The sequence below is a fragment of the Pongo abelii genome, chromosome 6 (genome assembly GCF_028885655.2).
Source record: "Pongo abelii isolate AG06213 chromosome 6, NHGRI_mPonAbe1-v2.0_pri, whole genome shotgun sequence".
In the NCBI taxonomy this organism is placed as follows: Eukaryota; Metazoa; Chordata; class Mammalia; order Primates; family Hominidae; genus Pongo; species Pongo abelii.
In genome coordinates this window covers 138,973,467-138,998,849 of record NC_071991.2, presented here as the reverse complement: position 1 = coordinate 138,998,849, position 25,383 = coordinate 138,973,467, and the positions used below count along the sequence as shown (strand labels likewise).

General features: G+C 36.1%; 2 protein-coding genes across 3 annotated transcripts in view; one reads left to right on the top strand and one right to left on the bottom strand.

Moving 5' to 3' along the window:
• The window catches only part of DENND11 (DENN domain containing 11), a 90,821-nt gene extending 83,675 nt beyond the window's left edge, over positions 1 to 7,146 (top strand). Inside the window, exon 10 of the mRNA XM_054559905.1 lies at positions 7,088 to 7,146. Within this exon, the coding sequence (XP_054415880.1) occupies positions 7,088 to 7,146 (59 nt within the window). The remainder of the gene's footprint in view (positions 1 to 7,087) is intronic.
• The window catches only part of AGK (acylglycerol kinase), a 103,117-nt gene that overhangs the window by 36,130 nt on the left and 41,604 nt on the right, over positions 1 to 25,383 (bottom strand). For both annotated transcript variants that reach the window (NM_001131400.1, XM_009243295.4), the window contains exons 3-8: positions 25,181 to 25,220; positions 21,771 to 21,850; positions 17,164 to 17,239; positions 7,112 to 7,204; positions 4,214 to 4,246; positions 2,836 to 2,930 (exon numbers count right to left, since the gene is read on the bottom strand). In NM_001131400.1, the coding sequence (NP_001124872.1) occupies positions 2,836 to 2,930; positions 4,214 to 4,246; positions 7,112 to 7,204; positions 17,164 to 17,239; positions 21,771 to 21,850; positions 25,181 to 25,220 (417 nt within the window). The remainder of the gene's footprint in view (positions 1 to 2,835; positions 2,931 to 4,213; positions 4,247 to 7,111; positions 7,205 to 17,163; positions 17,240 to 21,770; positions 21,851 to 25,180; positions 25,221 to 25,383) is intronic.

Genomic DNA, 25,383 nt, shown 5'->3' with positions numbered 1-25,383 from the left:
TAACAGTCTTCTGAAGTAGGTACTACTAGTGTGCATTTGATAAACGCATGTAAGAGAAATTGAGGTTCAGAGAGATTGAATGAAATTACCAAGAGGACAGAGCCAGCATGTCACAAAATGAAATTTGTCTCCAAAGATGTGGTAACTTAACCTGTAAGGCTGCTTTGGAGTTATCAAATGGATATCAATGGATTCCTAAAGAAAAAATCCACATCTAAAATCTGGGTGCTCTACAGGCCTCCACATCAATGTGCTCAGGACTAAATGTAAACACCTAAGGAATCAAATCCACCTAAACCAGTGTTTCTAACAAAGTTAGGTACAACTTAAGATACTTTAAAATCCCAAGATATACACATTAACTCAAATGCTTGGATTAAACTCTAGCTGAAACTATTATACTTTCTCATGTTTCTCTATCAACTCATTTTTATACCATTTTTTTCTCTCCAATATAGATGCTACTTGGGAAGTAGGCAGCAGTTTGGAATATGAGTTTCAGTTTAGGAGAAAGCAAGCAGCACGCTCACAAGTTTAAGTTAATTTGATATGAATATATTAATTCTGAAAAAAGCTATCAGAAAGGATCCTAAAGCACTGTACTTATTCTGAACAGTATTTAACACACTGAGAAATTTAGTAAATGCCTTTGAGAGGCTGACCTTAAAAAAAAAAATTGTTGTAACTCATAAAGTCTTTTTATATTAAATTTTTTTCCTAAATTGCTTGGCAGAAGACAGCTCAAATTGCAACCTATAATTTATCATTCTCCTGCCAATAACTAAAAGTTCTAAATAAAGCAGCACTGTAGCATGGAATAGCACTTTTCAGATTATTTACTTGCAACATTCCAAATTCAAAATTCTTTTTTCCTCTGTAGTAACTATGGTACAACAAATCTTGACAGCAGTGCAAAAAGCAAAGCCTTGTTCTTTTTAAATAGCCTTAGGCTTCTGACATTTTATGAGGCCTACAGAACTCTGAACTCAGGACAGACTTCCTTGATTACCTAAGAGCCCTGGGGCATGCTTATAAATTAAGTTTTATAAATTTTTAAATTATAAATAGCAGCAGCAACAACAGTAGTTTAACTACGAGGGAAAATCAGTTCCCCCAAACTGAAGACTCTCTCAGACCCTGGGGGTTGCCACACTCTGTGTAAATTAGCTTTTGGACAGGCAAGGGGTCTCCAAGGAAAATGGTCTACCCTTGGATCAATGACATATGCTATTTGGAATACTAGCTAAAGCAATTCAAAAAATCTACACTGACACAAGGAGAAGACAAGCTCTCCAATGTAACCAACACCTGAATCAGACAGGATTCATCTTGGAAAAGCAAAAATATGAGCAATTAACTGTCATTATCTACTGCCCCTCAGAAATTCTAAACCGAGAATAAAAAGTATGGCCAACTGACTTTTGGAGGCCGAGGTGGGTGGATCACGAGGTCAGGAGATCGAGACCATCCTGGCTAACACAGTGAAACCCCATCTGTACTAAAAATACAAAACATTAGCCGGGTGTCGTGGCAGGCGCCTGTAGTCCCAGCTACTCGGAGGCTGAGGCAAGAGAATGGCGTGAACCTGGGAGACGGAGCTCGCAGTGAGCTGAGTTCGCGCCACTGCACTCCAGCCTGGGCTACAGAGCGAGACTCCGTCTCAAAAAAAAAAAGGATGGCCAACTGAAATGGCCTCTCCTGTAGTTAGGCCCTTAGGATGGCTAATGAATAGCTGAATAATCCCCATTATATTAAGGTTTGAAATATGAAAGAAGTTTGAAGGAAGATCTGACATATATATATGTGTGTATGCCTAGTGTTTTGAAAACTGGACTAAGATGCTTATTAACATATAGAACAGTTAAAAGAGATACAATTGACTCCTAAAATTACAATAGCAAAAATAAATTCACAAAATCCAGCCTAATCAAAGAATTCCAAAGCAGAAAAAAAAACCCTTAACCAAAACAGAAAATCACTTGGGTATTATTTATTCCAGAAGATTATAACCAGAAAAATCATGAGAAAATTTTCATTAAATCATGCAACAAATATTTATTTATTGACTTCCTCCAATGTGTCACAAAGCTTACGTTAACCATCAGGCAACTGATCTCTCAGCTATCTCTCCATTTATTTGGGTCTTCTTGACAAGTATTTGCTCAAAATGATGTTATTAATCACTGTCAAAGCTCAGATTCAAGATTCCTATCTTCTTGAAAGAGCAGAGCTTTGTTTACATAATGCCTTTAAGCAAAACAGAACAATAATACCAACAACTTGCTTGACTCCCGAAAACACTGTGAGACTCACAGCAATTTAATTTAGATGTCAGAGCTACACTGCTTTCCCTGTCTACTTTGTCTACCACTTTAAGTATTCCCAAAAGGATGTGGCTATATTTACTTGTTTTAGCTATTTTTAATATCAAGATAATGAAGCCAGGCTACTAGTTCAGTCTTCACAAGGGACTTGTTATTTGTCATTGCATATACTTAAAGCAAACAAATGATCAGCATAAATCTGTCTTCACTAAATAATCTTACAATGTACAAGCACAAAAACGGTTTGGGTCAGGGATATTATCTTCATAACTGACAAAAGGACATCAAGTATTCACCTCCCTACCTGACCTGGAGACTTATTATAAGAGACCCACAGCCAAGTTGGGAAACTTCCCAATGAACTGAAAGGTTGAACTCTGATCTAGGTCCTCCTCTTAATTATTTGAAGTTTCAGGTTATCAAAACTCAAGAAAGTTATAGCATACATATAAATTTTTCATTCCCAGGCTCGCTCACCCACAAATGCTAATTCCCCACATTGACAACCTACTGGACTTTGTTTCCACTTTCGGCAAAGAGGGTATGACTCAAACTACTGGTCTCTCCCAGTGGGATAAATCCAATGGGAATCTTACTGAAGGTAGCCTGGGGGGAAAAAAGAAGAGGAAAGTTGTATTGTTATGATCAGAAAATTAGGCTTAATGGAGAAGCACAGGTGTGTCCACCATGACAAATAACTGACCCTGTATCTGCCTCCCCATCTCCTTTCCACATCCTTAGACTAGTAATCAAATAAAGCTAGGTGGGTAATTTCTAAAACAAGGCAGTCAATGAAAACAAAATGACTCAGAATTTGGAAAAAATATTTTAGTACTCATTAATGACAACTGTTTGAAAGAAATTTGGTTAAGATAATGAGGGTTTTGAAGATAATAGATCAATGCACTAGGGCAACAGAGACTGTATTACATTGTCACACTATTTGATAAAGTTGCAGATAAAATTCAACTAAAAATGTCTACCATTTATACAGTGACCAACGACAGGTGAAGGTGCTTTATAAACTATCTTAAGTACAAATAAGGCAAAGAAGTTCAAGTAATAGATGGTACTGGCATAGCAGTTAACTTAATTAAATGCCACACATACAATAGATACTGTAAGGTTCAAAACAATTCTGAACACAATGTACTATTACCAAAGGGACTGAGAAGGATCTTCTAGCTATTGTAGAAAAGTGCATAAAATAATGTTACAAAAACACCCATGTGCCCACAACCTATATTTAACAAATGTTAACATTTACCTTTTTGCTTCATATGCTTCAAGAAATAAAATGACAGAGATACAATGAAAGTCCCTTCTAAAACTATTCTCCTCTCTCCCTTCCCAGGAGACCCTTATCCTGAGGTTTGTGTGATTCCTTTTCATCCACATTATTATTCTTTTGCTATGTATCTAAGCATCCATTAACAATACATAGTATTGTTCTCTGAATTTTAAAACATTGTAGAAATGCATAACATAACTGGGCAACCTGCTTTTTTTTTTTGTTTCAAAACTTTTGAGATTTAGCCATGTAGATATTTGTACATTTAGTTCATTCATTTTTACTGTTAGATGATTCCCACTATATGAATATGCCACAATTTCTTTATGAAAAAGTTCTTTGAAAAAAAGATTCCATAACAAAATTTTAAATAACTATTGTCAGAGTTATTGGATATCATCAATTACCAAACCAGAAAAGTCCCCATGTGTTAATATACGTGTTCTATGACATGGGTAGCAGTATTTTCTTTTCTAAAATTCAAGAAAGCACAAATTGTACCCGTTTTAAAATATAAAATGGAAAAAAAAGTAAAAGAAAAGCAATAAAAAAGAACAGAAAAATAAAAGTTAAAATGCAATTACTCTTTAATGCTCACCTCATCTGTTCGTCGAAGAACACCAGTAACAACCTACAAATGTAATAACAAAACATTGTTATAAATAATATGTATTTCCTTTACAATAAAAGAATTGGATTCAATTTTCATAGACCATAAACTTACTCCTGTTTTCTTCTTAGAAGCTCTGTTAAAAGATGCATTGGATCTTAAAACATGTAGTATTCTCCAATACAATCAGAGCTAAATTAGATTTTATTTTTGACCTAGGATCAACAATACAATAAAGGCTAAGATAAAATAATTATAAAAACTCCAAGTCGTATTAGTAAAAATATGTTTTAAGTTCTATAAAATGGGTATAAATATGATGTACACATCAATTATACAGAAAACCCTAGTTTACTACTATAAAGTACACATATAGGAAAAAAGCACTTTGCTACACTCAGAGAGTGTGCACTTAACAAATCGTTCTTATTGACAAATATGAAGAAGTATAGTATTCTGTAAAAACTGTGAAAAATACCTAAATAAAAAAATTTTCTCATAATTCCACCATGCCAGATAACCAACTATTACTATTTTGTTTTTCTTTTGCAATGGAGTCTCGCTCTGTCACCCAGGCTGGAGTGCGATGGCATGATCTCGGCTCACTGCAACCTCTGCTTCCCGGGTTCAAGCAATTCTCCTGCCTCAGCCTCCCAAGTAGTTGGGATTACAAGCGCCCACCACCATGCCCAGCTAATTTTTGTATTTTTAGTAGAGACGGCGTTTCGCCATGTTGGTCAGGCTGGTTTCAAACTCTGGACCTCAGGTGATCCGCCCACCTTGGCCTCTCAAAGTGCTGGGATTACAGGCATGAGCCACCACACCCGGCCCCAGATAACCAATTATTAATCACTTGTTTATATTTGATATATTTCCCTCCAATACTTTTTCTAATCAGTGCATATTTTTATATGACTGTAATTATACCAAATACACAATTTCTTTAAAAACATTTTGTAAAGTAAAACCTGACCCAGGTCTCCTCCCTTCATCTTCTCCTGCCTCACTGAATTTCAGGAATAAATGGGGCTGTTGAGAGGTCTACTTCCTTCTTTGTAGGCATGCTATCAATATTCTTCACACTTCATTAAAAAGCCATAAAAACAATTACATCATCATTAGCACAGCCTTTTTAAAAGAAGCTTACTAACACTCACGTAATGACTAAGTCAAACATAGGACAGTACCCTGCTGTTAGCTTCTGATCCCTGAACACTGGTAAAACCAACCAATGGGGACAACAGGCAATCAGAAATGAGGTATGAATATGAATTATAGTATACAGGATTGAATAATTAAGCAGTGCGTGGGATCACCTGCACTGGGCTCTTTAGGGGTTTCCAAAATATAATGAATACACTACTCTGCTGCTAGAAAAGAAGAGTACTTGCAGGGTAACATACTTACTGCCCTTAATGGACCAAAGTAGGCATTAAGGGTATCTTTATTAATAAATTTTATGTTTTAAAAGTAGTTTTAGGTTCACAGCAAAACTGAGAGGAATACAGAGATTTCCCATGTCCCTCTGGCCCCCTATATGTGAACCTTCCGCCCATTATCAACATCCTTCACCAGAGTGGCACATTTGTTACAATTGATAAACCTACATTGACACATTATTATCATCACCCAAAGTCCATCGTTTACATTAGGGTTCCCTCTTGGTGTTGTACATCTATGGGTTTCCACAAATGTATAACACTTATACATTTGTGTATAACAAATACACACACAAAAAAAATTTGTGTTAAACAAATTTGTGTATAACACAAATGTATTCACCCTTACAGTATCATAATGAATAGTTTCACTGCCCTACCAATCCTCTGTGCTCTGCCTATTCATCCCTCTCTTCAACATCTGGTAACCTCTGACGTTTTTCACTGCCTCCATAGTTTTGCCTTCTCCAGATATCAAATTGTTGGAATCACACAGTATGTAGTCTTTTCAGACTATCCTCTTTCACTTAGTAACATACATTTAGGTTTCCTCCACGTCTTTTCATGGCTTGATAGCCCACTTCTTTTTAGTGCTGAATAATACCTATTGTCTGAATATATCTCACTTTACTTATTCATTCACCTACTAAAGGACATCTTGGTTGCTTCCAAGATTTGGCAATTATGAATAATGCTGCTACATGTGCAATTGTGTGGACACAGGATTTCAACTCCTTTGGTAAATACCAAGGAGCATGATTGCTGGATTGTATGTTAACAGTGTGTTCAGTTTTGTAAGAAAACACCCAGCTGTTCCAAAGTGGCTATACCATTTTGCATTCCTACCAACAATGAGAGTTCCTGTTGCTCCACATCCTTGCCAGCATTTGATATTGTCAGTGTTCTGAAATTTTGGCCGTTCTAATAGGTGCATAGTGGTATCTCATTGAGAAGATGCAATATTAAAACAAAAGCAGATGCATGTATCTTAACGTATACCTCTTCCTATTAATGTAGTATATTATTATATGTAATGGAAATGACATGAGAATGGATAGCTGAATATCTATTTGTTTATTTTATAAGAAACATACCTGCTGATGGAAACTATGATTCCATTACAAACAGGGCTACTTCATAAGAGTCTTCAAAATATAACAAGATTATCCCATCCACCACCATTTTTTCTTCTGTTATATTCAATATTGTCAAACTTAAATATGATAATACAAAAATCTTTCTATGTGCTGGGTAGAGGGTTTACGAAAAGCAATGAAATGGAAGTGCATGAGAAAAATTTAAAGCTATACTAGCTTTAGAGAGCAACAATCCTAAAATAATGAATTAAAATACAAAATTTCTTTAAATTACAACATACCATTGCTCTAGGATTTAATTTCCATTTTTCTCACCTTCAAAATAGCTTCAAAGAGAAAAACAGTCATACCTCCTGCAGTGTCCCATCTCCTCCTGCAACAATGATTACATCTGTGTTTTCCATCAGTTCCAGGAGTTTCTTGGCTTGTCCCTCATAATCTGTCTGAAATACCAAGGAAGCCTTTGGTGAGTTTATCAACCTACAGCCACAAGGTTAAAGGTTTAAAAATGTGGGATATCTTCTTTAAAGTTTTACATTGACTGTCTTTGTAAATTTTACATAACTGATAGACATGAAAAAAATAGCTATCAAAGCAATTATGTATAGTTGTTACAGTTTCACACTTTTAGAGCCAGAGGGACCTCAGAAACCATCTAGTCACCTCCATACTTTGAAAATAAAATTCAAACCCAATAATTTGTCTCTTACACAGCTAGCTAGTCAAAGGCATCATTTCCAGTCCAGTGCAGATTCTATTACATCCTTTATAGGAAGTCAAGTGTACACGCAAATAGGGAGAAGCAGATGTAATGACAAGAGCACAGATGTCGGAGCCCAAGAGACCTGGATTAAATCTCAACTCTGCTATTCTTTAGCTGAGTGACCTTAAATTCTATGGATCTTAATTTCCTCATCACTGAAATTATGTGTGTTGAGGGAGGGAATAATGATAGCTTCTCTGTAAAACAGTTGTAAAGCAGTATGTAAAGCAACTGGTAAGGTAACTGTTCATAACTGGTATTGCACTAAATAAAAGGAGGTTATTATTGTTTTGTTATGACCATACATAAAGAAATACAGGTATGATTCAAAGTAGTCACAAAACAATGCCTAAGACTTACCATTTTTATTGATACCATTTGATTTCAGATACATACATAGACTTAAATGAACCATTTAAGCCACCAATAATATGTATACTTCTAAAACCAAACACTAAATTTCAATAGACATAATGCAACTAATATTAAAATAGGAAACACTCCCTCCAATTGATATCACACTATACATACTAATAGACAAAAATTAAATGTCTGGATTTCAGATGGGCTTAAGCACCTATGGCATAGTAAAAATATATATATATCTGGGCCAGGCGCGGTGGCTCACGCCTGTAATCCCAGCACTTCGGGAGGCCAAGGCAGGTGGATCACGAGGTCAGGAGATCAAGACCAGCCTGGCCAACGTGGTGAAACCCCATCTCTACTAAAAATACAAAAATTAGCCAGGCATGGTGATGCACGCCTGTAATCCTAGCTACTCAGGAGGCTGAGGCAGGAGAATCGCTTGAACCTGGGAGGTAGAGGTTGCAGTGAACTGAGATCGCACCACTGCACTCCAGCCTGGGCGACAGAGTGAGACTCTGTCTCAGGAAAAAAACAAACAAAAAAAACAAACAAAAAAAAACCATACATACGTGTGTGTGTGTGTATATATATATATATGTATCTGGTCTCTGTCCTTGGTTCCTGGCACAGAGTTCCTAAAACCCCTGGAATTTCCTGAGTGATAAAAATGTCTGTTGTTATTCATAGCAAGACCCTCTCAATCTTGCCAGTTTGTGCTAATGAGGTGATTGGTGGGCCCCTGAATAGCTTCAAGATGGGAGCTGGTCACCAGAAGGACCAGCAAGGTGATTAGAGGGTTGGAACTTTTAGCCCCATCCCTAACCTCCAGGGAGGAGCAAGGGGCCTGAGATTGAGTTTACTCACCAATGGCCAATGATTTAATTGATCATGCCTGCTTAAAGGAACCTTCCTAAGCAATGGAGTGTGGGAAGCTTCCAGGCTGGAAGCAAATACCTCAACATTGAAGTGTTGAGAGGAGGCATACCTACAGAGGGCATAGAAGCTCTATGCCAATCCCTCTGCCCCCATACCTCGCCCTATGTATCTTTCCATTTGTTGTTCCTGAGTAGTATCCTTTATAATATACTGGTAAACTAAGTAAAGTGCTTTCCTGAGTTTGAGTTACCGAACCTGAGGAGGGGGTTGGGAGAACCCTGGATTTGTAGTTGGCAGGTCAGAAGAACAGGTGACCATTTCCCCAGGATGTGAGACTGGCGCCTGAAGTGTGGACAGTCTTGTGAAACTGAGCCCTTAACCCCTTGGAGTCTGTACTAACTCCAGGCGTTGGTGTCAGAATTGAATTGAATCGAATTGAATTGAATTGTTGGACATCCAACTAGTGCAAGAAAAGACTCCAGCATCTGAGCCAGTAAGTCCTATATGACATTAATTCACAGTGAACACAGAGGAAAAAGGAAGCCTCCTTAAAATACCACCATCTAATTTTAGGATGAATAGTTCCACTTTTATTCTAAAAATAAAATTATGGGCTTTATAGTTACATATTCGCAAATATTTGACTTTTAAAAAAATGTATGTATGTCAATCCTGATGAAAAGGATGGTTCATGAACACCCGGAAATAAGTGATCATGAGGAATTAGCCTGTGTTCTCACTAAGGCCAAGTGATTTCATACTGTCCTCATTTCCTTCTTTGACAGATTAGCTACATCAGTAGATCTTGGAAATTAGACAGACACATTACATCAGGTCTTTAGCAAGACACCTGGCAAGTCACTTGATGATATCCCTGTGGACAAGGTGAAGAAATGTGGAAACAACATGCTAGAAAACAAGTAAGTGGATGAGCTACCAACTGAATATCTATGTCCAAAATGTGATGCTCATTGGAATGATGTCAACTTGCTGGAAGATTCCTAGGACATTTCATTAAGGGTCCCCCTTCAGCCTTTTCTTAGGCAATACTTTGTCAACAATGGAAGTGAAAGGTAATTTACTAGATACATAAATGATACAAAGCTGACATTTGCCCCTCCTTACTTCTCTAACCTCATCCTCTCTTACTCTCACCCTTTGCTCATTTCACTCCAAATACACTGGCCTCTTTACCATGCTTCAAATATGTCAAATACACACATGCCTCAGGGCCTTTGGACATGCAGTATCACAGCTCGTGATACTGTGATACTTCTTCCTCAAGCATCTACATGACTAACTCATTTCCTTTGGGTGTCTGTTCAAAGCTCATCTTGTCAGACCCACCTTCCTTGACCATCTGCAGTAAAATAACACCCCTATTAGCCTTTGTCTCCTTACCCTGCTTAATCTTTCTTCTTAGCACTCATCGCCATCTGACAAATTACACATTTATTGACATATTTGTTTCTCACCTGCATTCTTGCTTTCAAACCTTGAAATGAAGCTCTTTAAGGACAGATAGGGAATTTATTTTCTTAAGACTATATCCCCAATACCTAGAACAAGGCTTAGCTCATAGCGGGCACTAAATAAATATTTGTAAAAACAAATTAATAAATGTGAAAAGGTATATGAATAAAAGAATAAAAATTTTAAAAGATCTTGACAGATTTGACAGACCATAATTTCAAAGATTAATAGAGATAATATTAATATATTTGAGGCTCTGATCTTAGAAAAAAAATCCCAAATGCACTAAAAGAGGAAGGATAAAAAAGTGGCCTAACAGTTGCCCCCTCCCAGAAAAAAAATCTAGACACTAACCTTATACTTTTCAAAAAAGCTAACTCAAAATGGATCATAGGCCTAAAGGTAAAATAACACAGGAGGGAATTTAAGTGATATTGGGGTTGGTGATGAGTTTTTAGATACGTCACCAAAAGCAAGATCCATGAAAGAAAAAAAAAATTGATAAATTAAAATTCAGTAAAATTTAAAACTTCTGCTCTATGAAAAACACTATTATAAGGATAAAAAGACAAGCCACAGCCTGAGAAAGAATATATGCAAAATGCGTAGCAAACACCTTGCATCTAAAATATATAAATAACTCTTAAAACTCAACAAAAAGAAACCAGCCCAATTAAAAGGGCAAAGATCTGAACAGACACCTCACCAAAGATCTACAGATAGATAATAAGCATATGGAAATACACTCAACATTATATGTCATTAGGGAATTGCAAATTAAAACAATGAGATTTCATTACACATTTATTTCAGTGGCTAAAATCCAAAACACTGACAATAGCAAAGACTGACGAGGATATGGAACAACAGGAACTCTAGTTCACTGGTGGTAATAATACAAAATGGTACAGCCACTTTGAATGGCAGTTTCCGATAAAACCAAACATAGTCTTACCATATTATCCAGCAAAAGCACTCCTAGGCATTTACCCAAATGACTAGAAAACTTATTTATGTCCACCCGAGAACCTGCACACTAATGTTTATAGCAATTTTATTCATAGTTGCTAAAATGGAAGTGACCAAGATGTACTTCAGTAGGTGAATGGATAAACTGTAGCACATTCAGACAATAGACTATTGCTCAGCAAAGAAATGAGCTAACAAGCCATGAAAACACAATGGAGAAACCTAAAATGCATATTGCTAAGTGAAAGAAGCCAATCTGAAAAGACTACATACTGTATGATTCCAACTATATGACATTTTAAAAATAGCAAAGTATGGTGACAGTAAAAACAGCTGTGGAGGGAAGAATGAATAGGTACAGCAGAAGAACAGAGAGGATTTTTAGGGCAGTGAAATTAATCTGTCTGATAATATAATGGTGAACACAATGCATTATGCATTTGTCAAAACCCATAGAACTGTGCAACACAAATGCAAATGAAAACTATGCAAATGAAAAGAGCAAATGCAAATGAAAACTATGGACTTGAGTTAATAATAATGCATCAATAATGGCTCATCAATTGTAGGAAATGTATAACACTAACACAAGATGTTAATAATACAGGAAATTGTGGGCAGGGCAGAGAAGGAGTATAGGTTTTCTGTGATTTCTCTTGAATTCTTCTTAAACCTAAAACTGCTCTAAAAAATAAAGTCTACTTTTTTATAAAGTGGCCTGATGGTACATAGCAAACAAGATAATGAGTCCAATATGACTCAAAATATGACATATCGACAACAACAAAAGACTCTGAGCTTGAGCTGTTTGAAAGAATAGTATACAGAACAAGAGACTTGGTGGTCTTGCTTTACTCTTCCTTAAATAGCCCATACCTCATTTCTGGGCACTACTGGAGAATATCTAAGAGAACAATCAGGAATGTGACAGATTTGAAACCATTACCCCTGGACAGAAACTGGAAATGTTTAAACCACAGAAGGCTCAAGGGAGCATCAGGATAACATTCTTGATTATTCCAAAGACTATTTTGCAGAAGAAAGATTAGGCTTGTTTCACATGAACCCATGGGATAGAACCAAGCCTGAAGTCAATGATTCTCAATCCAACTACACATTATAATCACCTGGGAATGAATAAACAAATGAACAAGTGAATGAATGAATGAAATTATTTTGTAAATACAGACAGACTCCACTCCACATTAGTTATACCTAGGGAGTGTGACCTGGGTACAACTTATATTTTTAAACATTTCCAGGTAATTTGATAATTCAGCCAGAGTTGAAAACCACTGACCTATGTGTAAAAACTCTTGGGAAACAGATTTCTTCTCAAAATTAGGAAGAATATTCGAATAGTGCTATCCTAAGATGAAATAGGTTGTCTTGGAGGTTTCATGTCAAATGGGAGACAAAGCCTAAGGTAGAAAGCATATGCCTTAGAGTCGACAGACCTGGGTTTAAATGAGCTCTGTCACTACTAATTGTATAACTAAGCAGGTTTCTAGATGTTTGTATCTTCAATTTCCTCATTCACAAAATAAAGATGATAACACTCAACTTCACTGAGCTTTATGTGACTTAAATAAAATCAGCTATGTGAAGTGCTACAATTCTATTTCTAAAAGAATGGTAGGCTAGGTACCCTACCATTGAAAATTAAAGCTACTGAGTAAAATAATGAAAACATCTTTGATGCATCAATAAACGAGAATAAAGTAAGGAACACTAAATATAAAACTAGCACCTACGCAGTAAATGTTTTGAGGGCATCTAGTAAACCAGGTAGATCTGAATGTTGGTTTTCAAAGTTTCATCAGGTTCTAGGAAAAGCAAACAAAAATCCCAGGACCTGCTCAAGATTAGTGAATCTAGTACAGAACCACATCCCACTATAAACCAGGACCCAAAAGACTGCATGTGCAGTTTAGAGAGAATAAAAACAAGGTTGACTCACTCATACTCCTAGACGATTCCCAGGGCACTGCAAATAAACCTTCGTGTTCTGAAATTTGGTGCTAAATGAAGGGATAAACATCTTCCCTGAGAATCCACAACTTTAGGCTAGTCCTTACATAAGTAACTGAAATGCGTGCTACCTGGATAATCTGAAAAATCTCAAGCTAAAAATTTAATTTAAAGAATTCACAGGACTGTCATACATATATTATGCATTGAGAAAGACATAACATTTTGTGGTACTTCCACTAAACTACATAATCTGAGTCTAATTATAACAAAACAGTAGATAAACCCAAACTGAAGGACGTTCTTAAAAAAAAAAAAATTAAGGAATTTTTTAAAGTTGCCTAAACAAATATCACAACTAAATACAACATGTGATCCCAGATTGGATGCAGAACAAGAAAAAGTGTTTTTTCTTTTGTTATAAATGACATTCACGGAACAATTGGAGGCCGAGGCAGGCAGATCACGAGGTCAAGAGATTGAGACCATCTTGGCCAACATGGTGAAACCTTGTCTCTATTAAAAATACAAAAATTAGCTGGGTGTGGTGGCGCACACCTGTAATCCCAGCTACTCAGGAGGCTGAGGCAGGAGAATCGCTTGAACCCAGGAGGCGGGAGGTGCAGTGAGATGAGATCGTGCCACTGCACTCCAGCCTGGTGACAGAGTGAGAGTCCGTCTCAAAAAAAAAAAAAAATTCTACAAGATAATAGTACATCAATGTTAATTTCTTGATTTTGATAACTGTTCTTGCAGTTATATAACAGAGTGCCCTTGTTTTTAGGATATAGATATTTAGAGATAAATATCTGAAACTTACTCTCAAACAAGCCAGAAAATAATATGTGTGTGTGTGTGTGTGTGTGTATATATACATATATATATATATATATACACATTCATACATATACACACACATACACGTAAAGAGAGAGCATGTGTAAACATGGTAAAATGTTAATACAGTATTTGAGGAGTTTGGGTAAATGATATGGGAATTTGTATATTCCTGTACATTTTTTTTATAAGTTTGAGATTATTTCAAAATAAAAGCTAATCCAAAAGAAAGAAAATAAACCCTGTAAAGAGTAGTGGTTTCTACTGAGGCATAAAAAGTAAACATTAGTATTTCTATTTATTTTTTAATCTCATCCTTTTAAATGTCTATTTTCTGTATATGTAATGTACATATTAGTACTTGCATATAATTGATAAGTATCTTAAATTGGAAAAAATCACAAATACATGAGTCACAGGACATTTGATAGTATAAGATGGGGTTAGATAGTGTAAGATGATAAAAGAGAATCACTACTTTTGCTAAGTATGAAAATGGCACTGTAGATAAATATAAAAGTATTCTTATTTGTTTAAAAATATTTAGGGATAAAATTAGAGGATATCTGTAACTGACTTCAGGGAACCGAGCTACCATGTGAAGATACGTAGTGGAGACAACATGAGCCAGGGGACAGCCAGCATCCACTTGGAGACATGTGAGTAAAGCCATCGAAGACCACCCTTCCTCAGCCACGCCACTATGAGCCCAGGCGAGACTGCTGATCAATGGAATCATAAGCAGAAATACAGTGAGGCCGTTTGTTCTGTAGCAATAGATAACTGGTATAGAATGTAGGAATGAATTAAACAGTCAAGTCAAAAGATGAGAAAATGGGCTTTACAATATCCTGCTTTCATGCTTTTATCAACAATACATCTACAATCTCAGGAGAGAAAAAAGATGAAAATAAAGGGATATAAAAATTATACCAGGCAAAAACTAAAAATAAGCAAGCTAGTATAAATTACCAATAATACTAGATAAGATAGACTATCACAAAAGGCAGTATTTGTGCTAAAAATAGTCATTCTATGACAGGGTCAAAATGTAAGAAAAATGAAATAATCTGAAACTTTAGTGCATCTAATAAGTCTCAAAATACAAAATGCAAAAATGGACAAATCTATGTAGTGAAATAGACAAATCCACAATTATAGTGGGAGATTTCTAACACCCCCTCTTGATAATTTATATAGTTAAAACAGAAGAAAAATCAGTAAAGACATAGAAGATTTGAACCCACACAATTAACAGACTTGACTTAATGAACATATATAGAACATAGTGCCCAATAATTGATATATACTATTTTTAGGCATAGATACAACATTTATGAAAACTGAGCACATGTTAGACCATAAAACAAATTTCAACAAACTTTAAAATATTAGAATTTTATAGACTACATTTTTTGGCCAAAATGCAATTAAGTCTGAAATCATTAACAAAGACAATCAGAAAAACTTTAGATTTGGAAATTCAGAAACACACAGATCAAGAAAAATCACAAGGAAAATTTGAAAATATTTAAAAATAAATAATAAAAATATTATGCATCGAAAAGTATAGGATGCAGCTGAAGCAGTAGAATGGATCTATAGCTTAAATACATACAATAAGAAAGAAAGGTAAAAATGAAATAAGCAATGAAGTTAAAATGTCAGAAAAAGCACAGCAGAAAAAATTTTTTTAAAAAGTAGAATGAATGAAACAATAAAAAAAGATCAGAAATGAATGAAACATATAAATGAGAGGATCAATAAGCCAAAAAACGGTTCTTGGCAAGGGCTAAATTGACAAACCTCTCACAAGACTACTGAGGGGAAAAAGAGAGGGTACCAATAAACAATATTGAGAATGAAAATGAGACATTACATATGCTATAGAAATTTAAAGGTTACATAGAACATATTATGAACAACCTGATGTCAATTAATTTGAAAATTTAGATGAAACAAATTCCTTGAAGAATTTACCTTACAAAAATTAAGTCAAGAATAAAACCTGAGTACTTCTAGAACTGTTAAAGAAATTTAATGTACAAAGAAAATTAAAAAAAGATAAAAAAGGCTGGGCATGGTAACTTACACCTATAATCCCAGTGCTTTGGGAAGCCAAGGCAGGGGGATCGCTTGAGTCCAGGAGTTTGAGACCAGCCTTGGCAACATAGTGAGATCCTGTCTCTACATACACATACACACACACACACACACACACACACACACACACACACACAAGAAAATCTCCCCTCAAGGAAAGCTCCAGATCCAGATGGTTTTACCTGTGAGTTTCACCAATCACTGAAGAAACAAACATCAGTCTCACATAACCATACTAGGGTCTCTCATATCTGCCACATCACAGGTACTCAAACATATGTTAGTTTTCTTCCCCTTTCTCCTATCCCCAGGGGCAAACAACTGGAAAATCATGACAGAAAAGTTGGAAAAGAGGGTTCAACATTGCATGGTAAACTAGACTAAATGATCCTTTTTAACTTCTATGATTTCCTGGAAGTGTACAATATTAGAAGTTGGTCAACAGACTTATAACCACAGTAAGAGTGGTTTTCACTATATACACACGTATGTACTTACCCGTACTTACACGTATGTACATATATCTCATTTAAAATTCAACAAGTAGAGTTCTGCATCTTTGAAATAGTACAATTCCTTGTAATTTATGCTTGCCTCCTTTTCTTCTTAACTATATCTCACAAATTCTAAAGCTTTACCATTTAAAATTCTTCACCAAAGATAATTCCTTACCAGAGAGAAAATCGTTTACCTGTTTGTGGAACTACTAAGAAATTAAATTACTCAAACTTGAAGGTTGTGTATTTTCAGGAAAAGAATTCTTACAGCTATAACAACTTTCATCTTCCAAGAGATGTAATTCCACATCCTATCTCTCAGATGAAAGGTATCAAGTTCTCCAAGCCTCCATCCAATCCTATTCTGAAAATGAAAAGCTGACACTATTTGGAAAAAAACAAAACTACATTTATTAATTGTCAGAACAGGATACAACATTAATTTCTTTGCTCTTGTGACAAGCAATTTTTGCTAAGAGGCCAAAAGAAGAGGTTGTTATAAGAGGCAGCTGTTTGGGTGAAATAAACATTCAGGAGCCATTCTTACCTTAACAATAGTCACATCCATGCCGCATAAATGTAAAATCGGGGCAGCATTTTTTTCAAATAGAGTCCTGGCTTTTCTGTAAACAAAGGAAAAAATACAAACATTTTAACACAGGTTATCAAGAGGAAGAACAAAAAGCCTTACAGTCTTCTTCAGGGCAGAATAAGAAAGACTATACAATACGGGTTTCCTTTATTTGTTCAAGTACAGAAAGTTTAACAAGTAATGAGTTAATATGAATGGAAAAATAGAACCTTAAACTCTGGGGCGTCTGAGAATTTGCCGTTTATCTAATGCAATAAGCTCTTATCCATTTGGGAGGCTTATAGTTCACACTGTAGTTCCTCTATGGGAAGAACGAACACTAGATATGGTTCCATTCAGGCAACAATGCTTGATTCACTCAAGTATTCATTGAGCACCTACTGTGTGACAGACACAGGTGGAGGAGCTAGGAATACAACATGACAAAGCAGACAAAACTATTAATTCACCAGAAGCTTGTCTGAAACTCCCAGGCACAGTCATGCCCTCTCTGTGCTCCTCTAGTACCTTATACACACCTCTGCTCGTGACTTTCACACTGTATGGTGATTAGAGACTTCCAAGACTATTGTCAGGACTAGACTGGAAGCTTTCCAAAAATAAATGCCAAATCTTATTAATCCTTGAATCCCCTGACCTCTAGGATTATGTATGGCATACTTAGAAAGTACTTACTAAGTATCTGATGAATTAATGCACAAATGAATGAATAAACCTGCCCCAAATGTAGAAATGTAAATTCTGAGGAAAAGGAAACAACACGATGTCTTATAAGAAGAGAAAAAACAGCCTTCGAAGAGTTTGCATATTTCAAAAGTATTATGCATATCATTCTGACAGTGAACTCTTGTCCAATTCAGGTCAGAATTCAAAAACACAGTCTAGGAATCTAGGGATCCAGAAGTTGCAAAACAATCTCTTCCACCAATGGCACAGTCTCAAAGTCAAACTAATGTTAAAACATACCAATTAGTTGACCTGTCTTTTACTCAAATATTTCAACTATTACATAAGGAGAAAAAAAATCCAGTACTTTCAATCAATGTCAAACACCTAATTTTTATATCCACATTTACTCAGTCCTCTTTCTTATTTTTAAACTAAGGATGTATCCTTTGACCTTAAGGATACTTTATACAAGAATTTAAGGATATTTTATAGAACAGACATTTTATATTTAGCTACAAAGGCAGCTAATGAGGAACACGTATGGTTATGCACAGGCCAAACTCAATATTCTTTAAACTAAAAAGAACCACCAAATGGCATATAGAACACAAATCATTTCTTACTATGAATTAAAATAGAAATTGAGAGGCTTGCACAAAGTTTCTTAAGAACCATCCAAAAGAATATCTCAAACCAAGGGCCTGAGTGTATTATAAGCAAATTAAATATTCTCTACCTTTCTACTGCTCTGAATTATTATTAGAATGAACATAAAAGGGTAAATGACAATTTCTCCTTTCCAGCTCACCATTTCTGGGGGCTTAACCCAACATTAAAGCACTGAGCTAGTGATACCGCAAACAATTCTCCTTCCAGGGTTGCTTTCACTACTAGATTGACAGGAAGCGATCAGTTGGAAGTGGATCAGATCTATTTCCTGAAAGCAAAATTCTGAAGAAGTCTCAATCTGCCATATCAATCACAACAAATCTGTAACCTCCTCTGAGTTTGCTTAAGAAATCAGGTTAGAATATCTGGGTCTTTATTTACATTTTTATATGATGTTATAAGTTCAGAAAACCTCTAAAATGAAGGTGAAGACTTTTTTCCTTCTAATGTTCTACATAAAAGATTGAAAAACAAGTGTTACTAGTAAGAAATAAATTATTTATTACATAATTAAGGGTGAGATAGCACCGAGGCTAAATAAAAACCTTAGGTACTTATAGCAATTTCCAGACTCAGGCACACACAAAAAATAATTACTCTTTTATGTATTATTTATTAATGCTAAACACACAGTTATCTTATTTCTTAAAGCTCTTATGTAGTTTTAAACCAGTACTACATAATGAAATAGCTACATGATAAATTATAAATTATGTGTCAGGACAGAGCCATGATGACAAAAATAGTGCAATTAAATAGTGAAAGCTTTTAAAAGAAAAAAAAAAGGATGCTGGAGAGTTTCAGACTTTCCTAGAAGCACGCAGCGATTCACCTTGTTAAAGGAGACAACACCTTTAGAAAAGACTTTCCTTCAGTGGCAGTATTTTAGCTTACCTTTAGATAAAGATGTTATAGTTTTAAACAAGAATCTACCTTTAAAAATGCAAATACATTTACATGTAAAAAGAACCTAAAATTGCTCTGAAAAATTTGCTTATTAATTTAAAAAATGTAGATACCTCTTAGAAGCAGGAACTCAAAATAACTGGTTATTGCTTAAACAAATTGCCATGTTTCATCAGAAATTAGCAAGTTGTTAATTTATTAGGTCTCTTAAGGAATAGAACAGTTACACTGAAGTAGGCCGAAGGAGAGGTACAAGAGCTTCTGGGAAGGATGGGATAGTGAAGTGAAGACTGTTCTGAACCTAACCCATGGTCAAGAGTAACAATTTCAGCAGTTTATATTTCTTACATTGTGTGCTTATTATGAAATGGAAATTGTGCCTAATAAGCATTATCTCATTTAATACCAAAGGTCCCTATTCCACATAATAATTTTTAAAGTCTGTACTATTGCCTTTCTGATGTTACAGATGAGTAAACTGGGGATTTAAGAAGTGAATTAACTCCCACAATATTAAAGAGCTAGTAAGCAGCAAAACAGTAAACAGACCAGTTTCCTCAAACTCCCAGACCCAGGCTGAGTTCTCTGTTATCTTCAGCCACAGGCCACCACTGACAATTTACTTATCTTGGGTATTTTGACTGTGTTATATTAGGGCTTGTTGATTTGTTGGTATGATTTAGTATTGATATTAAACAAAAATGATCAATAGGCATTATGACTGGTGCGTTTATGGGGGAGGGAAGCGGCTCTAACAAAGCCCAGCAGATATGATTCAGTTAGGCAGAATAGTCTGGTTAGACAATCTGAATTAAACCACTGAATTACAAAGAAATAAAGCAAGATGTGTCCTCCTGTCTGTGAAGTCACACTCCCTCTCAAGAAATGACTAGAAAAACTGACTTCAGAGACCCTGTGTTTTACTCCAGACAATATTATGCCTACCACTTACAATTCAGCCCAAACTATCTTTCTTGTTGTTGTTATTACCTTAATGTCATTTGACTTAGATCCTATAGAATCCAATTTAATACATATTTACTAATTTTCTTTTTTCTTTTTTTTTGAGACAGAGTCTCACTCTATTGCCCAGGCTGGACTGCAGTTGCACAATCATGGCTCACTACAGCCTCGACCTCCCAGGCTTAGGTGATCCTCCCACCTCAGCCTCCCAAGTAGCTGCGACTACAGGTAAATGCTACCACGTGTGTCTAATTTTTGTATTTTTTCCAGCTAATTTTTGTATTTTTGTAGAGACAGAGTTTCACCATGTTACCCAGGCTGGTCTCAAACTCCTGGGCTCAAGTGATCTGCCCACCTCAGGCTCTCAAAGTGCTGCGATTATAGGCGTGAACCACTGCACCCAGCCTACTAATTTTCTGATCCCCAAAAAGCCAAAAAGAATAGTTCTGGACATTAGGGACATAAGAGATATCACTTTTTAACACTCAACCCTTTAATTCTGACTATTTTTTCAAAATAAAATGTTAATTATGTATTCTAAAGCCATCAAGGTCTTTGTATTCACCTTTCCAACTGAATAATAGTTATATCTAACATTGTAAAAAAAAATGTTTTGCCTATCTATTTTTCCTTAACAGACTTTGAGTCTCCACACACCCACTCCCCACCCCTACATACAGCCTCTCCACGTTTTAGTGTGGTTCATTTGTATAATCAACGAACTGCCATGATCAAATCATTATATACCCAAGTCTCAACGATTCTTCACACCTTGATTCCCACAATTCCCACGTGACATTTCCAGGCCAGCCAGATCAGTTAAAGGCTGTCCTGTGTCATAACAAAGCCATAACTAGGTCACTCCTGTCTTCAGGCCCCTGTCCCATGGGCTGTTTCCTCAGCTGAGAAGAATGGGCAGTCTTCTCCTGCCTGCTTCCTCCCAGGCCTAGCTCAAGGATCATCCCTTTTGGAAAGAACATTTCTGATCTCCCAAGTCCACAGTATTCTTGGCCATTTCTGAACATCCTGTGGACAGAGATGGCCTAAGGATTTACGTCCTAGCAGTACAGCAGTCGCTCCCGAGGGGACTACTTCCAAGCAAATAAGACATCTTTGCAGGTGTTAATCCTGGAATGATTATTAAACTTCAATTACACAAGTTTGCTAAGCGTCCATTAGTTTTATAGTTATTTCTCATTTAACTGTTATTTCTACATTACAAATGAATCTTATTGCTAGAAGAATACTAAACCTAGTTCTTCCAATTCCACACAATCTCACTAGCTGCCTGATAGTCTGTGATTTCTTTCCCCCTTAGAAAAACCAAGTATATAACAAGTCACAAACGGAACTACCCTTTGCAAGCTGCAGGATTGAGAAAAACAGTGGCCTTCTTCACTTGTGCATTGGGAGGAATGAGTTGATTGCCAAACACCTAAAAAAGAAAAGAGCAAAGTTTTCAATAAAAGTCCATTTATTTGGTAAATGTCACATGTATTCTTTCATTCCAAAAAAAATGTACTTGTAGCACATATGGTATCTACCCTTGGGGAAAAATATTCTTTCATGATCTCATATTAATGAAAACGCCATCAACAACAACAGAAAGTAACATTATTTAATAACAATAAGCTGTATTTTGTATTGGAATAAAAAAATCCTGCTGTATCTACTAGAGGCAAATAACATTTATTTTCTCTATAAGATATAGCTAGGTTTATTATAACATATAATTAGTAAGGCCATAGCCTGTCAGGAGAGAAGTTTAATCTATGTCTTTAGTTTTCAGAGTACAATATTCTCTCCAGCTCATCACTAAAATTTGTTCATGAAGAATCTTTGTGTTACCAGTTAATCTTCATATGTTTACACACATACAAACCGAATACTCTATTTGCCTTTTCTTTGCAACCCTGTATGATAACTAAATAGCAGCAACTGGCAGGGGAAAAGAAACGTAACTAATATATACCAAGCACCTTTTATTTGACATTTTTACACACATTATTCTTAGTTCTCAGAAACCAAGGAGGTATAAAATAATCTCAGTTTTCCAGATTAGAAAGTCCAGAATCAGGAAGATTAAGTTCCTGAAAGTCACAGAGTTGATCAATTACAAGCCTGGAATATACATCTTCTAATTCCAAAGCCTCTCTAAGCTCCAAAGAGAGGATCAAGGATGAGGCAGAATTAAAAGGCAGAGGACTAGATGTGAGGAGTCCAAATGAGAAATGAATGGGAACTCTTGCTATTATGTCTGAATTGGAAATGATGGTCAACAAAAAGAATAAGAATAGGAAAGTACCAAAATGGGCAAAAATTGGGGTCTTGAATGGTGGGAGTAGGCCTGAATCAAGAAAGCAGAATTCTAGTATGGAAGTACAAAGTAAAGATAGGAGGAGGAAAAAAAGTAATGCAAATAATTTTTATTGAATAACTTACTGTAAATCTATCTCCCTGACAGTTCATTTTGGAGTCTTTCTTATTATTGTCTATTGCTTGCTTTAAAAACAAAAACAAGAACAAAAATACTTTTTTTCTGAAGTAGAGAAAAAGACAGACTATTTCTTTGTAAGAAGTTTCTGGAACATTATAATTTCTATTCTGTTTTCATTCTTACTTAGACTTTAACATTTTGCTGCTAAATCTCCAAATACTGTAATTTTTCCTTTTTCTATCTATACTATTTCTGGAATGTGGCAGAAATGATATCACTAACCATTCTCTCTGGCCTACCAGATTCCACACCTATGGTAGTAAGATTATTCCTCCTTGCCCTCATTTCTTAGTGTCTAAAGTTTGTACCTACTTGCAAATCAAATCTCAGATTCGCAGTGAGCTAAGGAGTTTATGTGAGACTACATTAAGTTTATGTGAGATTTGTTATTAAATATCATATTTTCAAGAATTTAGACTGTAAAAGGAAGTACACAGATACGAAAATTAGCCAGCTGAGGCTATAAGGACGAATCCACTTCCATTTGTGAGATGGAAGGAACTAAACATGCAGGGGAAGTGGAGAATTAGAATAGAAAGAAATAAGGCCGGGCAAGGTGGCTCACACCTGTAATTGCAGCACTTTGGGAGGCCAAGGAGAGTGGATCACAAGGTCAGGAGTTCGAGACCAGCCTGACCAACATGGTGAAACCCCGTCTCTACCAAAAATACAAAAATTAGCCAGGCTTGGTGGCATGTGCCTGTAATTCCAGCTACTCAGGAGGCTGAGGCAAGAGAATCACTTGAACCTGGGAGGCGGAGGTTGCAGTGAGCTGAGATTGCGCCATTGCACTCTAGCCTGGGCAACAGAGCGAGACTCCGTCTAAAAAAAAAAAAAGAAAGAAAGAAAGAAATACATGAGAAGGAGAAAATAACTAAAGGAACATCATCCCTGAAAAAGTATGAGGAGAGAGAATTTAGAACAGAGGTGGAGGCATTTACTTTCAACAAGAAAGGGAGGGCCCTACAATCACACAGGTCTACTCTTCCTTAAAGAGAGAAAGAAAGGGGCCAGGTGTGGTGGCTCACACCTGTAATCCCAGCACTTTGGGAGACCAAGGCAGGTGGAACATAAGGTTGAGATCGAGACCATCCTGGCCAACATAGAGAACCCCCATCTCTACTAAAAATACAAAAATTAGCTGGGCATGGTGGTGTGCGCCTGTAGTCCCAGCTACTCAAGAGGCTGAGGCAGGAGAATCGCTTGAACCCAGGAGGCAGAGGTTGCAGTGAGCCAACATCACACCACTGTACTCCAGGAAGATTTTCCAGTCGCTAATGATTGGCTTGGGACGGGGATCATCTTTAATTTAATATTAAAGTTTATTTGAATTGATTTCTAAAACAACTTAGAGCCATATGAAAGATAATAGATTTAAACAAAGAAGTAATCAAATTCGTAAAACACAGGTTTAGAACAGCTAGATAACAATCGCTAAAAAGAGGAATTATAGTATATACTGTAACAACTGCTAAAGAGAGGAATTAATTTATAGTATCTATTGTCACTGTCATCCATTAAAACATTTCAGAAACAAACATGAGGTCTGCCACCTACTTCTATTACTAAATGCCTCACACATTTGCCACTTTTGATTTTCATGTTTCTATTTTGGTATTTCTGACATCATAAGCTCAAATGATACAAAACAAAAAGGCAACTCAGTCTCAGAATTTCATCTGCAAGGTATAATGTACATTTTTGCAGTGGGGGGGGGCAAAAACACTGTCTTATATTTGAAAGGATTTATAATCCAGCTATAATTAGCCATATAAATGAATATTTAAGTAAAATCTCATGGAATATAACAGTGTACATGATATGGATCAGTTGAACTTGGAGATGAGCTTTAAAAATATGAATCAACAATTTTAAGAAGATTTGACTTTTAGAGGTAACACTTGTTCTGAACTGATATCCTTGGGGGTTATTCGGATCAGGGATGATTCAGGGGTTAGCCAGATCTACAAAGACAACTGCAGACACAAACAAATTCCCAGAGCTTCTACCAGTCCAGTTCTGTGTTCTTGGGACCAATCCAGAAACAAACAGTCTACAGGGGTGGGCGTCAGAACTGCTCTTCACCAGATGGTTAACTTCCTGGAGTTCTACTCAGAGTTGGCTCCCAGCGTGATTCATCCTGATAGTGCTAAAAAATAGCCAAACTGCACAGATGCAAGACACTGTGCGAGTCCCCTGAAAGAGCTTAAGTTTTCTGCACAATGAAGATAAGGAGGGGCTTAATTTTATCACATTAAATAGTATTACCTGAGCTTCTTGACAGGCTGCTCTCCTTAGCAGGTTATCACTATCAAAGTAAGCAAAAGAGAATAATCATTAGCTTTAATAGATTATGATCCAAACAAAATTTGTGAGCTTTTTAATTTTTTAATGTAGGCACCTCTTCTCTAAAAACATCCTAGTGAAAGTTCCTTAAAAACCTGATAACAGGCCGGGCGTGGTGGCTCACA